This window comes from Ictidomys tridecemlineatus, chromosome 1 (genome assembly GCF_052094955.1).
Source record: "Ictidomys tridecemlineatus isolate mIctTri1 chromosome 1, mIctTri1.hap1, whole genome shotgun sequence".
Classification (NCBI taxonomy): Eukaryota; Metazoa; Chordata; class Mammalia; order Rodentia; family Sciuridae; genus Ictidomys; species Ictidomys tridecemlineatus.
In genome coordinates, this window is record NC_135477.1 from 133,620,679 (window position 1) to 133,638,551 (window position 17,873).

Here is a 17,873-nt window from a genome sequence, read left to right on the forward strand (position 1 = left end):
CTTTTTGATAAAACTTATACCTGGCATAGAAGTTTCAGAAACTTCCTAACTTTAATTTTGGCTGAATTGATTTATTTCCTTAAATTATTTCAAATATTTAAAGGGGCAAATTAAGTTTAGTTCAGAAAAACCATTCACTTCAAATAAAATCTGATAGGATGAAAAAACAAACTGGTTAAGTTTTGTATTTTAAGATTCTACATAAATTTTTTTTCTCATTAGCTCCCTCTGTTTCTAACACACACACACAAAAAAAAACAACAAAAAAACTGACAAATTAATAAAAATATTAGTTTTGATATTTTAAAAATATTTATATATTTTAAAATATCTTTATTTATCTACTTTTATGTGGTGCTGAGGATTGAACCCAGTGCCTCACATATACAAGGCAAGTGCTCTACCACTGAGCCACAGCCACAACTGTAGTTTTTATTTATTTAAAAGATTGTGAAAAAAAAAATCTAAATTTTAAAGGCAAAAACTTTTAGAGCAGAAGTAAATCTGTCAAATATGAATAAAATCATGAAACAAACCAAACTACCAATAATACTCTCAAATAAGGTTTTTCTTGAGGAAAAACTCCCTATCAGCCTTTCAAATTCACTGTCTCTTTAAAGTATCTTGTGTGTAATAACATCTAATGAAACAAAATACTTAAGACCCATTAAAAATCATAATGGAAAAGCAGGCTTTCTACATGATCAATTTTTCTAAATTTATATTCTTTTATGCTGCTAAAATTTTGTAAACTGTCCCCGTCTCCATCTTTAATACATTTTATCTTCTTAAATATGTATATTTGCACCCTTTCTTTTACCCAGTGACAAGCTCATACTTCAGTACCCAATCATCTTTCTGAATGCCTGCAATCTCAGCATCTATTCTTACTCTAACCCCTACAGTCTTCACCACCTTTGCCTTGAAACCCAAAGCCATACATTCTCACTGCTTAATACAACAATGGCAAGTTCTAATCTCCCAGATTCAAATAACCTCTACTAGAGAATTAAATGAATACATTTTTTTTTGCCATCACACCTATGTAATACCAATACTGTCCTCCATATTTATATAGTACTTCACAATACACAAAGCCCTTGCTTTAGTCTCCAAGTTCAAAGAAATGCACTTACCATTTTCTTTGTTCAATAACCTGTTTCTATTTTAGGATTTTATCCAGGTTATCCTCTCTAAAAGTAAATCTGGAAAAGTCTTCCTTCTCAGATCATTAATACTTTCTAATTTGCAAAAGCACTCTTAAAATTTGGCAAGTACAAACTCAGTATTAGGTATGTGACTTGCATCTTTAAAGTAAATATAATCTTTTACAATGTTAATATTTACCTGTGCACAACTGATCAAATGTACAATTGTTGTGTATACAAATTTAACTTACCATACTTTTTTCAAAATTAGATTGAAGACAAACCCCACGGTCCAGTTAGCTTTGCTATATTTTATAAAGAGTAAACCTCTAGCACCATAGAAATTCTAACTGAAAATGTGTATTCAAAGCCAAGTTCAAGGGAAATCCCCAGAAAGTAGAAACAATTCAAAGTGCATGTATTCTCCATAGCATTCTTCTGTAAGAACAGATAATTATGAAAAGTAATCTGATTTGTATTGTATATAATGCACTATATTTAGATATAATGTAACCATTACCTGACAGCCTCAAATTCAGAAAAGTGATTTTGGGTGGTGGGGGGCATGTAAAGGGCTTCATATTCTATTCAAATAAAGTACTAAACAGGAAAAAGTACCTCAAATTCATAAAGCACTATCCAGTACAATTTAAAATAACCTAGTATCAATGTGGGCTAATTATATTTAGTAGCTAATTATAATCAAAACTTGAAATATGCTATGCTAGTTACCTCATTCTGTTATGAAGAGAGTGAATAAGGTAATGTGGCTTTCAGATGGTCTCAGTAATGTACACTATTATACATTCCTTATGGCCAGCATGTCATACCAGAATGTATTTCTCCTTAAATGCAAATACAGTTATCCTCATTATTTGTGAATCCTGTATCCGTGAATTTTACTCATCACTAGAATGTATTTGTTATCTGAAAATCAGACATACACAGAAGCACAAGAAATTTGAATTGTCTGATATACACATTTCCCAATATTCACATTTTCAGTTACATGAACAAGGAATACTATCTGTGCCTTCTTGTTTCAGTTTGTGTACTGGAAACACGTGTCTTTTTCTTTATCAGTGCCTTGGTGTGGCATTTTTGTGCTTGTTGTTGATCTCTCTGTTTCAAATGGCCTCCAAGTGTAGTTCTATATGCTGCCTAGTGTTCCTTAGCACAAGGAGGCTGTGATATACCTCATGGAGAAAATGTGTGTATTAAATAAATCTCATTCAAGCATGAGCTACAGTATTGTTGCCTATAACATTTCAACATAATGAAGCAAAACAAAACAAAAAACACCAAAAACATGTATATAAAGATGTATTTAAACAGAGCACAAAAAATATAGGCTGGCAAAAATGTAATCCTGTATTTCCCTTGCAAACAATGGTTCAGTATGCCCTAATTCGGTGTCTGAGGCAACCTCCTAAGACATAACCAGAACAAAAGCCAAGAACTATCTGTCTCACAAACAAGATTTCTTAATGAATTATAAATGAGAAGTACGAGAAGCTAAGAATGATTCCAAGGTTTCTTGCCTAAGAAAATGGAAGGATATAAATGCCATCTATTGAGACAGAGACGAGTGGGAAAGCAAGTCTAGGGGACAGAAACAGTTTAATTGTAGGCATTAAATTTAAGATATTCAAGAAATTCATCCAAAGGGCAAGTTTTATATAAATTAGGACTTAGGTCTCAGTGGAGACAGAAACAGAACTACTGGTACACCTAAGAGGCTTAAGACCAAGAAAGGTAGGAGATCACTAAGGGAGTAGATAGAGAAAAGGACCAAGAAGAGGCTGAGAAGAGACACAGAAACATCAGGGAAACAGTGAACCAAGAAGCCAAAGTGTGGTATCAGGAAGACAAGTGAAAAAAAAAAAATTAAGAAAGAGAGAGAGACAACTGTCTAGAAAGCCACTGGTAAGTCAAATAGCATGGAGAACCCTGAACTGTCAGGGGAGTGATGCAGGCAAACACCTGCTTAGGGCAGGTTTAAGAGACTGTAAGAGAAGAATTAGAGAAAAGTGTTGGCAACTCTCAAAGAAAGCAAATTTAAGGAGTAGGGTATAGGGCAAATGAGGTCAAAGAATTTGGTGGTGCTTCCTTTGGCTTATTTCTTTTTTAAGTTGGGAGAGACGTTTGTATGCCACTATTTATCTGTAACAGTACAATAGAGATCAAAGAAAAAAGAACTTACAGAGGAGAGTGCAGAATTCCTGGAACTTTAACATTTTCAGGATTATTAATACTAATAATAAGAAATTTGTGAGATTCAATATATATTATAATTCTAGGTGCTGATCTGAATGTTGTTACTAAGTTTTAAAGATTTCTTTTGAGACTCTCTTTATGCTGAGTATATTTCATTCCTTCCACCAATAATTACAACCTATCTTAGATTTCTTTAAATTAAAACACCACTATATCTTCAATATACCTAAGGATTTTCTAACTAAAAGTAATCATTAATTCAACATCATTATAAAAACACAATTAGCTCCATATAAACCACAACATCATTATCACAATGATGAAAAATTAATTGAAAGGTTCCATAACTTGAAAAAGGTGTTTTTACTCACTTTTAATCCAGCTGCATAGCCCACTGGTTGTGGGGCAATATTAGACTGTCCAGCTTCCCCTACAACCACAGCTAAGCCAAAGACTTCCTGAAAGGCATCTCGGACAGCAGCCACTTTTACTTCTTTATTTGAAGTCACCACAATATCCAGCTCACCTCCAGATTCTACAAAAAAAAAATTACAATTCCAAATTAAAATAATGAAATTCTCATAATTACTACCATACCATATGCTAATATTTACATAATTACTCCAACTTCATAAAACCAGGCAAGATAAAAATCATTACCATTTTTGTATGGCTAAGAAAACTGAAGCTGACAAAGTCTTGCCTTAGGCAACACTGCTGTTTAGTGCTCATGTCAGGACCTGAACCCTCTTTTTACCACACCATTTGATATAACCAGTTATATTTTTCACCCTTTAATCAAGTATAAGAGCATCTCATTCCAACATGTGATTAGCCCCAAAATGCTAATTTTTTCTGAGTTTTAAAAATAGGAATTTAATACATATATGAAGGAGTCTTAAATGGTACATACCTTCTAATAATTCTGAGTATCACATCTGCCATAATTAGGATATTTTTTGGTAGTCTATGAAATGTTCCTGAATACAACAGTAGTTTGCCTGAAAACAGTATTCTGTAGTCAAACACTGTGGGAGATACTGCACACTGCATCCCCTTCTGTGAAATTCACAACATACACTGACAGAGCAGAGATTCTGAGAAATCTCACAAATCATGATTTTAGCCAAGTTCTTCCCACATTTAATCTGTTCACTGAATACTTTTACAGCATCTAATAATGGTTCCTAAAAGTACTCCACAGATTATCTATTTGAATTCGATGACACAACAAATATGAAAACAGCTTATTTGTCTACTACACTAATTTAGCTAAGCTTCTTCTAATTAAAATTTGGGTGGAGACATTAATTGCATTTTTAAGATTATAAATACAAATAATTATTCTGTTATTAGTTAATAAAAACAGATACTTATTATATGAAACTTCTAATACCATGTGCTTGCCAGTTTGTAGTCCTTCAACTATACAGCAATCCTAGACTTAAACTTCCAATTTGTGAAGTATAAGTTATATATTTGTGATATTCCAGAAAACGAAAATAAAAACTATTACTAATGGCAAGTGGTGCATCAAAGAGTTTCATAAAAACTATGAACTAAAAACAAGAACTCTCATAACATATGCTTTTTATCAAAGAAATAGTTTCAGTATGGTGATCACCAAATTTTTTATTCTACATCTTCATCATTTTTTAAAAAAGCATTTATCACACATTTATTTGTAAATTACACACGCACTACTGTCCTAATACAAATATTTAAGCATATCTGAAAACCGAAATGATTTATGAAATTTGAAATTTTAAAAAGGTGAGTATATCACATTTTATTCATCAGTTCAAATACTTTAACTTTCAATTATACTAAAAACCTGTGTTTTTGTCAGAGTACTAATCTCCAGGATATATAAAGAACTCAAAAAACTTAATACCAACTAAACAAACAACTCCATCAATAAATGGGCTAAGGATCTGAACAAATACTTCTCAGAAGAAGATACACAATCAATCAACAAATATATGAAAAAAGGTTCAACATCTCTAGCAATTATAGATATGCAAATCAAAATTACTCTTAAGATTTCATTTCATTCAGAATGGCAGTTGTCAAGAATACAAACAACAATAAGTGTTGGAGAGGATTTGTGGGGAAAGGCATACTCTTACATTGCTGGTGGGGCCACAAATTGCTGCAATCAATCTGTAAAGCACTATGGAAATTCCTTGGAAAACCTGGAATATAACCACCATTTGACCCAGCTATCCCACTTCTCAGTCTATACCCAAAGGACTTAAAATCAGAATACTATAGTAATGCAGCCACATCAATGTTTACAGCAGCTCAATTCACAATAGCTAAACTATGGAACCAACCTAGATGCCCTTCAATAGATGAATGAATAAAGAAACTGTGCTATATATACACAATGAATATTACTCAGCATTAAAAGAGAATAAAATTATGGCATCTGCTGGTAAATGGATGGAGTTGGAGAATACGCTAAGTGAAGTAAGCCAATCCCAAAAATGTTCTAGTAAGTGGATGCTGATCCATAAGGGAGGTGGGTAGGATATGTGAAAAATGGAGGAACTGTAATTGGGCAAAGTGGAGGGGAGAGGATATGAGGGCAGGGATGATGGTAAAATTAGCTGGACACTATCACACTAGGTACATGTACAACTGCACATGTGGTGTGATACTATATCATGTACAACCAGAGAAATGAAAAGTTGTGCTGCAATTGTGTACAATGAATCAAAATGGATTCTGCTGTCATATAATACCTAATTAGAATAAATAAATTAATTTTTAAAACCCTGTGCTTTGTTTCTAAATATAACTATTTGACCAAGTATGTTTCATTATTTTAAAAAATCTAAATCTACTATTTTGTGATACAAGTTGAGTATTATCCCTTATCCAAAATGTTGGAGATTAGAAGTGTTTTGGATTTCCGAATTTTTCAGATTTTGTAGTATTTACCTATATATACCTAATGAGATATTCTGAAGACAGATCCATGTCTAAACGTTAAATTCATGTCTGTTCCATATACACCTATACACATAGCTGGAAGGTATACTATTTTTAGTGAGTCTGCATTTTGACTGTGACCTATCACAGGTCAGGTATGGAATCTTCCACATGTGCCATCACAACAATACTCAAAAACTGTGAGATTGAGCATTTTGACTTCAGATTTCAAGATTAGTGATGATCAACCAGCATGGTAAATTCAAAGGCCTGGTTCTAAGTACAGTATATTCTAATATTTAATAGCCATTAATGGCTATCCTTGGTAAAAGAGATATCTCATGAAAGATGTTTGTAAGTAAAACATCTGCCTCAAAAGCAAGGCTATTTTTTCCAACTAAACATCTGTGGAACAATTGGAGGTTATTTTTTATCAAAGACTCCTCCTTGATTATGTAATATTCCACATATCACTTCTCAACTGGGAATTTCAGCAGTTATCAGAACCTACAAGCAAAGGGTCACATAGCAAAGAGAAGAATAAACACTCCTTTCTCACTTTTTCTTCCACGTGGGACATGACATTTTTTTAAATTGATGAGTATAATTATACATAATAGTGAAATTCATTATTACATATTCGCACATGCACACAGTAGATCAATATAATTGACATATCTTGACTATCACTAAATACTGATCCATTCAGCTGCAGCTCAAAGGCTTTTCAGTTTGTGATGAGTGGCCCTGTCTTTAATGATAATAAAGTGAGAACTAGTTAAAGGAATTTAGAAAGATTCAATTTGGAGGCAATTAAAATCTGTTTCTCACAGTTCTTGTGATTTCTTTGATATATTTGAAATTTTATATCAAGTGATTTCTAACATATTTGTGTAAAAATGCCATAAGTTTTATTGAGTTTTGTTAGATCAGAATGGTATTGCTTTTGCTGTCAGTAAAGTGTCAGCTTTTACACACTGTTGTATCACATATTAAAGGTAACTAATTATATGTTGTCATAATAACAGAAATTTCATTTCTATATCTTTCTTCACCACCCCCGCCTTTGATTTTATGCCTTTTTCTTGATGTTGTGCAGACTACTGGTTTGAGAAATTATCTTGGGTTGGAGTCCTGGCTTTACCATTTATCAGCTTTGTTACTTTGGGAAATTCATTGAGCTTGTTTCTTTGTAGAAAACTACCTGCCACCACCTACTGTAAGGATTAAATAATTGCTTTCACAGTCTAACATGGACTACATCCATTAAAATAGCAAAAGCTCCAAAAATATACATTTCTTTCCTTCATTCAAAATACATACTTCTGAAGAAAAGAATACATATAATGCATTAAGTATGTCAAACTGGTTATTACGAATATACAAAACCAAATATATAGAGAGTCAAACTTCTCAATTCTTGGACTGTTAGAAACATAAAGAACAACTGAATTGGTCTAATTTTTTTTAAGTTTTATAGGCACTTTTTATTTTATATAATTTAATTCAGAGAATTATCACAAGACTACTTTTTTCATTCCACAATGAGTCAGTTTATTTTAGAAAGGGACATACAAAATTAGCTATGTTGTCATGGTTTCTTGGCTTCTAGGAGTTCTTGTGAGATGCCTTTGTATTTTCACTTGATATATCTCAGCACTATTTTATTTTTTATTTATTTTTCTTATATATGTCATTCTTTTATTTTTTTTAAATTTGTTTTAATTAGTTACACATGACAGTACAATGATATTGACATATCATACATTTGAATCAGATGGGGTATAATTTCTCATTTTTTTTGGTCTAATTTTTGATTGAATTTTCTACTTCAAGGGAAGCAAAGTGGCTAAAATGTAAAAAATTAAACTTGGATTCAATCTAGCTTCACCAAGCTATGGGTATGTGACCCAAAATAATTACTAACACATCTTTGAATTCAATTTCCTGACCTAAAATTTGAGAAAAATACCTACCTTCCAGAACTCTTATGAGAATTAGTACCTGGCAGAATAAGTATTCAATAAATGGCACTTAATCATTGCTAGGTCTTGTCCACTGACATGTACTAGACAGTGAACTAACAACAGAGTTAAGACCAGTGAATGCTCTTGATTTTATACTAACACTAAAAATAATTTTCCTATGTACCTATATGAATACAGCATAGTGAATCTTACCATGATGTACATCAACAAGATTGGAGCCCTAATTAGAATAAGATATATTCTGTGATTGTATAATTATATCAAAAATAGATTCTACTGTCACATATAACTATTAAAAATAATAAAAAATATAAACAAACAAATTTCTGTTTGAGTACCTGTAATAAAGCTCTGGTTTGCAAAAGATCTTCTATAGGATTACTAATAATGGTTACTGACCTAGATAAGAGATATTACTTTACATACTGAATATGTATACAAAAGCTAAATAATAGAGAGTATCTCTATGCCAACTGTCTGAAGGATTCTTGGTGATAGGAGCTTAAACGCATTTAAAATAGTTCTCCCAACAAACCTAGTAAACATTTATTATTAATAACTAGATTAGCGTCCTTAAAAATATTATTCTTGACTTAAGCATACATACATTATCTGAAACAACTGGAAAAAAATCCCAAACCAAGTATAAACAAAAGCATCACTTCAAATGTCAACAGTGAATAAAATAAAACAAATTAATACAAAGCAATACTAATTTTTATTTTTAAGAAAATAAGTAATGACACTAAAAATTCATATTGTTTTTACAGTCTATTCTATGGAGTTTTCAAAACTTATTTAATGGTAACTAAGTAAAGGGTGAATTAATAGCACCAAAGCTAAGATGGACAGCTTAATACAAGAATATAAGAGGAATGTCCACTGATTACATGACCAATGGAAATGAACTGAGAATTACAATTAGTGGCTGACATTTATGCATACTTTAAAACATGGCAGATACGTTTAACTTATATACATACTAATATATGGAGCCATGCCAGGGTCCAGCGTTGTAATCATGCTTTCTACTGAATGTTTTGTCTTATCAAGCACAGACTTCACCATAGGATTTCCAGCCACACCCTGCATGAAACAAATAAGTACATAAATTCATAGATACTCATTCAAAACAAAGAATATCATGAACTTTTTTGACTGTGAGGAAAAATTTTAAGTTTACAATGCATCCCAGACCAGAACTTTTAAAAAATATTTATATATTAAAAAATGAGGTTGGAGCAATGTAAATTGTTATTATTAATATTTCTAAATGGTCCTCTCAAGTTCTCTTCCCATTGGCATCACAGATCCATAGCTGGGTGTAAACTAGCAGCAATCTTCAGACCACATTTTGAATAGCCCTGGCCTGGAATGTATGATATTCTATGTACATTTTATTTATAAATATATTTTTATACTTCATCTCTACTTATTTACCTAAAATATTAGATGAAACATCCCTCAGGTTCTCAAATACAGACTGGAATCTGATGTCTATACATATCCATACTCTGTTCCCTAATACACAAAAATAGTAAAAAAAAAAAAAAAACTACTTTTCATTTGCATCCCCCTGAATGGTTCCCTATTACTTTAACATATAACATTTAGCTATATTCTTTTCAAGTTTCCTTTCTTCCTACTTCCAGTTTCTCATTTTGTTCATTCCCATTCTCTTCTCAGCCAGACCTCTTCCTCTGGAGTCTTAGAACCACACTGTTAGGCTGAGGAACCACATCTCAGGGCCCATTCTTTCCTTCTGCTTCTCCAAGAGTGAAAGCACCTGAGGAAGCAGTGCCTCCTTAGATGGCATCTGAGTAATAAGTCAGATGCCCCGTCTCCTAACTTACCATTAAACTAAGGCAACTCAGAACAAGATGAGTTCCTGAGACTGAAATTTAAGACTACCTACCAACTGCATGCTAGGAACCATGAGCTATTACTATTCCAAGCCCTGGAGAGCTAAGCTGGGGATGACGAGTGGAAAGAGAGACGTTCTTGGCAAGGGATAAAATAGTTATAGTCTCTATGCAAAGAAAAGTTTAAAAAAATTCTTTTGTAGTTGTAGATGAACAGAATGCCTTTTGTTTATTTTTTATGTGGTGCTGAGGATTGAACCCAGTGCCTCATACATATACTAGTCAAGTGCTCTGCCACTGAGTTACAGCCCCAGCCCACAAAGAAAACTTTTAAATTACAAAATATTTTTTTAAAAAGGAAGCTCTGAACAACGCCAGTCATAAAACATGAAGCTTAAATAATGTAAAATTTCACTGAATCACTTACCAATGTAAAAAATATTTAACATATGTAAAAAAAAAACCTTCAGAATATTGGGAGTAATTTGGCAGAATGATTCCAAAATTCATTGATAAAAATAAGTGGGAAAGACCAACAATTAATGTTTTGTCTCAATAAGCACAGATAAGACACAACATTTGAAGACAAATCAGCGAGCTTATGCAACTGAATACTGACATATTTTTGAATGGAGAGACTTTAACTGCCCTCTCTATCATATGTATCACTGAATGCCCCCCCATGCCCATCTCAGCACACAGCAGGCTTTCAATATATACTAGTATAATAAATGAGCCTAGAGTTAAATTAACCCATGATGTTATTTATCACTGTGCTAGATCTTTTCCCATATAACATCTTCTTGGGACCCCTGTCCCTACCCTATCCTTTTTCAAACACTGTATTAATTTCTTTCTGTTTTTTGCCTTATTTAGGGTGTCATATATGAAATAAAATATGGCTTAATTTTCACTTAATACAAGGCTTTTGAAATTCATCTGTATTGGAAGAATCCAATTGCTGAGGAGTATTCCATTGTATGGATATATAATTTTTCAATCCATTCAGCAGTTGGTAGATGCTATGATTTGGATGTGTTTTGTCTTCTAAAGGCTCATGTGCTAGAAACTTGGTTCCCAATGCAGTGGACCTGAGGTTGTAAAACTTCTAGAAGTGAAGCCTAGTACAGGGTGATTAGGTTAGAGCAGCACTGCCCTCAGAAGAGATTAATACTGGTTTCATGAAGTGAGTTAGTTCTTGTAAGAACAAGTCATTATAAAGCAAGGCCATCCCACAGGCTCAGCCCCTTCTACGTGTACTTCTCTGCCATGTTATGATGCAGCCAGGAAGGCCTCACCAGAGACCAAACAGATAGAACCACTGGATCTAGGACTTTCAGCTTTCAAAACTGCAAGCTACCTAAACCTATTTTCCTTGTAAAGTACACAGCATTAGGTATTTTGTTAAAACAATATACAACAGATAAATGCAGTAGATGTTTAAGATGGCTACTATTAATATTCATGTACAAAATAAACAGTATGCTAATACTGAAAAGAAAGGCAAAGGGAGTAGAATAGAGTTTAGAAGCTGACATTAACATACAATTTAGTAACTAAAATAAAGGTGACATATCAAGTCATTGGGGACATGAGGTTCAAACAGTCCATTAAGTAGCTGAAAAATAATTGTTTGAGCTCTACCTCATATAGTAAAGTCTTTCGGCTATATTAAATAGATGTAAAAAATAAAATGATAAAAACCTTTAAAGAAAACTGCAACATATGATATGGGCTAGGGAAGTGGCTCAGTGGTAGAGTGCTTGCCTGGCATGTATGAAGTCCTGGGTTGGATCCCCAGTACCAAAAACAAAACAACAAAAAACCAACAAACCTTAGGAATTCTTACAAATTCATCAAGAGAAAAGAAAGTTATCACAAATTAAAAATTTAAAAAATGAACAAAGAATTCGCCAAAAAAAAGTGGCAAAAAATCTCAAGAAAATATGTTCAAATTCAGTACCTAGCAAAAAAATACAAATTAAAATGAGGTTTTGAAATTTTTTGCCTATTAAATCATAAAATACTCTATTTCAAATTAACAACTAGTGCTGCCAAATGAAAAATGCTGAACAATGTATGTTGGCATAATACATGATTTTTTAAATGTCTTCTTGAACATTGACCAGAAATTGAAACACAGATGACCATAAAGATTTACATACAAGAATGCTCATCATAGTTTTATCGATAAGAATAATGCTCACCATAGTTTTATCGATAAGAATTACAATTAGGAGAAACTATACAACATGGTGACTTATACTTAACAGCAATGGGTTGATTCTTGAAAAATCACTGAGAATAGATTTCAAGTTTTCGCAGGATAAAATTATATGTGAAGTAACACATATGTTAACTGACTCAATTCTGTTATTCTACAATGCCTACATATTTTAAAACATCATACTGTATATGATAAATCTGTATAATTTATTTCTGAATTAAAATTAACTCATAATTTTCAAAAATTACAATTAGAGAATGTCAGTATTAGAGCTGTAAAATAACAAATGGGAAGTAATGCAATATAATGCATATAAAGTAGCCATTAAAAATGCACTTCTGAAGAATATTTTATGGATGGGAAAATGTTCATGATAACTACTAGGTAAAGACAAACAAAAAAACACAAAATAATACCCACATCACTATCTATTTGATTTTAATTAAGAGAATAGACAAATATCCATAAATATGCACAAACAACAGATTATAGCAACCACAGAAAACTCATAAGAAAAAGGACTTTTATTCTTTCCTTATGAATTCTGTACTTTAAAAATTTCTCTAATGAACACCTATCAGTTTTATAATTAGAAAATTAAATATAATTTTAAAGTAAATATTCCTTACCTTAATAAAACCCCATATTCCACCAGCAGATGCTTCATCCTGACCTCTATTAATTCTAGGATCTTCTTGTTCCTCTGGGAAAGTGATGGCTGATGTGGTTCCAGTTCCCGGTGCCAGAGATGTCAGACTAGCTTGCTGAGAAATAGGAGTTGGCAAAACACCTATTCAATGGAAAAAATTTTAATATGTTAATTTATTCCACAAACTTTGTTCCTATAACAAAACAAAACAAATAAGTAGCTTAAAACAATTTTAATAATGTAACCATACAATTAAGCATTTTAAGATTAAGTTATACAATTGCAAAAATTTCTTTCCCTTTACATAGGCTTACACCAAGTGTCCTAAAAAAGGACAAATACACACACATGTGCATACATATATATATATATAAAAGTTTTGCATGATTGTCCCATTTAGCACTTGGATATAGACAGCTGTAGTTCTAATCTCCTTAATCCACAAAAATAATTGGGCAACAAGCCCATCATTAAAAAAACATAACAATCAGTACATATATTTCAATTTAACACAAAAATAAAATTCATATAAACAGACAAGGGTATAATACCTGTACTCTGTAAAAAACTGTGTTTTTAAAGGCAGATAAGCAAAGTTGGATAACAAAAAAATCACAGCAATGTTGTTTATTTTCCCTAAAATAAGAAACAACAGGCAGAATATGACAAGGATCATGTCCCCACAAAAACTTGAACAAAAACTTCATAGCAGCATTATCTAAATAGCCAAAACATGGAAGCAACCTAACATCAACTGATGAACTGCATACCAAAATACACTAGATCTATTATTCAGCCATGAGAGGAATGAAGTACAGACACATGCTACAAAATGCACAAATCTTGAAACTATTTTCAGCTAAACTGATGCTAGTCAGAAAGATCAGTTAATACACGATTCCATTTATATGAAATACCCAGAAAAAAATCACTGGTAACAGAAATGAAGTTTCTTTTTCTGGTGATAAAAGATTATGAAATGAATAATGGCAATGTATACAAAATTTTGTACATAAAAATTAGTGTTTATATGAACTGTATTTCAATAAGGCTGGAAATTTAAAAAGAATAAAACATTCACTATAGCCATATATTTCAAAGCATTAATAAGAGAAAACTACCTGTTACTGGAGGTGCAGAAAATGAGGGCATCAGAGGTGTCTGGGGAGCTCTTCCTGCATGTCCCCTTGTAATATCATAAGTTGTACCAACAGAAAATCCTGATATAGGAGGACCGGAAGCGGGTGCAGGTACGAGAGCACTCGGGGCAGAAGTTGAAGGTGGAAAGTGGGATAAAGGAGGACTGGTGAAGGCAGCAGCAATTGATGGAGAAACAGCAGATGGCCCAGAAGTACCAAGTGGTGGAACCGAAGGAGCTGGTACAGGAGGCACAAAAGGTAGTGGTGCTGTAGGCTGCACTGGAGGATGGGCTGGTGGAGGAGTAGGATAGACTTGTGGTGGCAAGGAGTCTACCACAGACACATTAGGAGAAGAAAAAGAACTTGATGCAGCTGGAAAACAAGTGGAGAGGATAAAAATCACAAAACTGAAAATACTTTTTATTTAGTCATCAAACTCTCATTAGTGTCTTGCAAAATTTTTTAATTTAACAGACCATATCCCAAGAATTAAAATGTGTAATTTAAGATATACAACAAATATTATCGAGCGCAAATGACTGTCAACTCCCCTAACTAAAAGCAGCATTATGGCATTATGCATTATGGCATTATGGCATTATGCATTATGGCATTGTTAACAAGTAGATCTGTCCTTTTTGGTATATTTTGAATAAAAGAAAATTATTTTTCACCCCTAGAAAAACCTACACACAGAAAACTCAAAAAATCACCACAAAGTCATTGAACACCAGACAAAGAAAATACATGCTTTTTAGGACATTTCTATCATAGTAAAAAAGATGACTTGTAGTCAATATGAATATAAAAGAACATAAGTCAACCTAATATAAAATATTGGTATTTTCTAAAATAGCAATAAAGTAAGACTATTTCTTTCCGTTCTTTAAATTTAAAAAAGGCTATTTTCTTTCATCCTGACAAATATTACAGAAAAGTTTAATATATTCTTCTTTTAATTGATTCAGAAAAGATAACAGTATCTTCATTTTACTCAAAACACACTAGGTAAGGGCTGCAGATATAATTCAGTTGGTAGAGTGCCTCACATGCACAAGGCCCTGGGTTTAATCCTCAGCACCAAAAAAAAACACAAACAAACAAAAAAACCACACTAAGTATGAGACAACACATGTACCTATAGGAACAGGGGTAGAAGACATGGTGGCAGCAGCCAGTCCTGCAGGATTCGGTGGAGGAGTCCCAGGCGGTGTTGTCTCTATTCCACTTTCTTCCATCATTTTTCTTCAACAATGATATGCTGCAAAAATGTAATAAATTTTACACAGTAACCAAAATTATACTTTTAAAGCTTACATAGTTAGAGAAAGAGTAATCATTAAAAGACAAATGTCTGCCTTTACTATTTATAATATAACTTATTTACAGATGACGGACTTATCAAAATTCCTAAGAACAAGGTCTACGAAATTATCTATGCAAACAATCTGTGGTATTTCCACACGTACTTTATAGTTAGAAAATATTTTTATGTTAACTGTATAACCAACATTTCAAGTAGCAAATTGCCATGATTGTCTTATTTTCTGCCATATGAATACATATTAAAGTTATGCCTAGATTCTGGTCACTATTTTATTTAAAATAAAAATAAAACACTTGACGTAACTTTGAAATCCATCTTCTTCCCTCAAAAAGCAGTCTATTTAGGTTGCATCAATTAATATTACAAAAATTTCTAAATATGTTTGACTTGATAAAGTATTAATCTCTTCCCACAACTCTTAACATTTTATGTTAACAATGTGCTTAACTTGGTAAGTGCATTCATTTATCATTTCCCTAGTTCACATTGTAAAGGACACTTGGTAACAGCTAAATGATATGTCTCAGGTTTTAGAAATGTTAACTACCAAAAAAAAGCCACTAGAGAGCAGACTCCCAACAGATGATAATAGATTATAAAACATAGAAAAACTTCCTTCACAAATCTTAAAGTTCACCTCAAGTATAAACCAACCTCTAAACATGCCTAATTTGTTTTTAATGTTTTTATTAATGTAACAGACATTCAACAAAGGTCAACTGCTTCCTAAGCACTATATTGGTATCTACACAATCAAACAATAACACCAATATACAATGACACCTATACAATTCAATAATACCAATGTACCGATGTAATCTGAATTATGTACCATGAGGGTAGGAAGAGCTGTTTGACAGAAATATGATTTTGACTTGGAAGCCAGGAAAAGGGTCCCCCAAAGAAGTCACAGAACTGAGATCTGACTACAACAGGGCAGAACTACAAAAATGGCAAGGAAGGGGACAGAGAATGGACAGAGAAGCCAGTTTACAGTGAACATAGGTCTAAATACAAGGTAAGGTAAAGTGGGCAAGACACATTCAAGAATACCTGTGTGGGCTGGGGATGTGGCTCAAGTGGTAGCGCGCTCGCCTGGCACGCATGCGGCCCAGATTCGATCCTCAACACCATACACAAACAAAGATGCTGTGTCCGCCAAGAACTAAAAAATAAATATTAAAAAACTCTCTCTCTCTCTAAAAAAAAAAAAAAAAAAAAAAAATACCTGTGTGGCAAAGGTAAAAAAAAAAAAAAAAAGAATGAGGACTGGAGAGAAGCAGGAGTCAAGGCTGTGTTGGGTCCTATCAGCCACATTAAGAAGATGAACTTTATTTTGTTTAAAGAACAGAATGTCACTATACAGCATTCAAGCTGGACGTAGCATATTTGTCTTTTAACTTCCTTGAAATTTTAAATTCATAGGAAGATGCAAAACTAGTAGAGTTTTTCAGTATCCCAAAGCCAGTTTCTCTCAATAACAGCAAAACGTTATTAAATAACCATGTTATTATCAAACCAGGAAATTGACATTGGTACAGACTATTTACTAACCTACAGGCCTTATTTCAATTTCACCTGTTTTTATATTCACTTGCATAATGCCTCTGAGATTCACCCAAGTTGTTGTATGTAACATGAACTACTTTTCATTACTGAATAGTATTCTATTGCATATGTGTCATTGTGTATCCATTTACCTGATGAAGGACATTTACACTGATTCCGGTTACTAAAAATTCATTATTTGTGTACTGAAAAGTATGCAGACTAAGCCATCTCAAGACAAAGCAGAGACTACTCAGAGAGACATAGAAGTAGTTCAAATAGGAGGTGCCAATAACTCAGAATACTGATTCTCATAACAAGGAGGGGGTGATTATGCACTAGCCAGTAGGGTTGTGTTGGCAACATCTGCTGGTATCTAGTTTGTAAAGGCTACAGATACTGTGAAATAACCCTCAATATACAACCCATCCATAAGAATTATCTGGTCCCAAATGTTAGTAGTGGCAGGTTGAGAAACTCTAGCCTAGACAAAGAAGATGATGATGGAAATAAATTAGATGGATTTAAGAAATATATAGGTGGTAGGGCTGGGGTTGTGGCTCAGTGGGAAAGTGCTCGCCTAGCATACAAGAGGCACTGGGTTTGATCCTCAGCACCACATAAATGTAAAATATTGTGTCCACCTAAAACTAAAAAACAAATATTATAAAAAAGAAATGTATAGGTGGTAAAACTCAATGACTGGCGATGTAGATGGGGAAGAGGCATGGTTTGCAAAATTAGATGAAGAACATTATAAGAAGTCAAAGCTGATGTTGTCTTTGGAGGAAGAGGGTTGGGATCACAAGGTGTTTTGTCTTTGACATGCTA

General features: G+C 33.0%; 1 protein-coding gene across 2 annotated transcripts in view; it reads right to left on the reverse strand.

The window, feature by feature from the left end:
* Positions 1 to 17,873, reverse strand: part of Prrc1 (proline rich coiled-coil 1) — a 32,140-nt gene that overhangs the window by 11,915 nt on the left and 2,352 nt on the right. For both annotated transcript variants that reach the window (XR_013438263.1, XM_005324141.5), the window contains exons 2-6: positions 15,306 to 15,428; positions 14,150 to 14,539; positions 13,009 to 13,169; positions 9,274 to 9,376; positions 3,737 to 3,900 (exon numbers count right to left, since the gene is read on the reverse strand). Coding sequence is in view for 1 of the 2 variants with exons in the window: in XM_005324141.5 (XP_005324198.1) it covers positions 3,737 to 3,900; positions 9,274 to 9,376; positions 13,009 to 13,169; positions 14,150 to 14,539; positions 15,306 to 15,408 (921 nt within the window). In the remaining variant the exon portion in view is untranslated. The remainder of the gene's footprint in view (positions 1 to 3,736; positions 3,901 to 9,273; positions 9,377 to 13,008; positions 13,170 to 14,149; positions 14,540 to 15,305; positions 15,429 to 17,873) is intronic.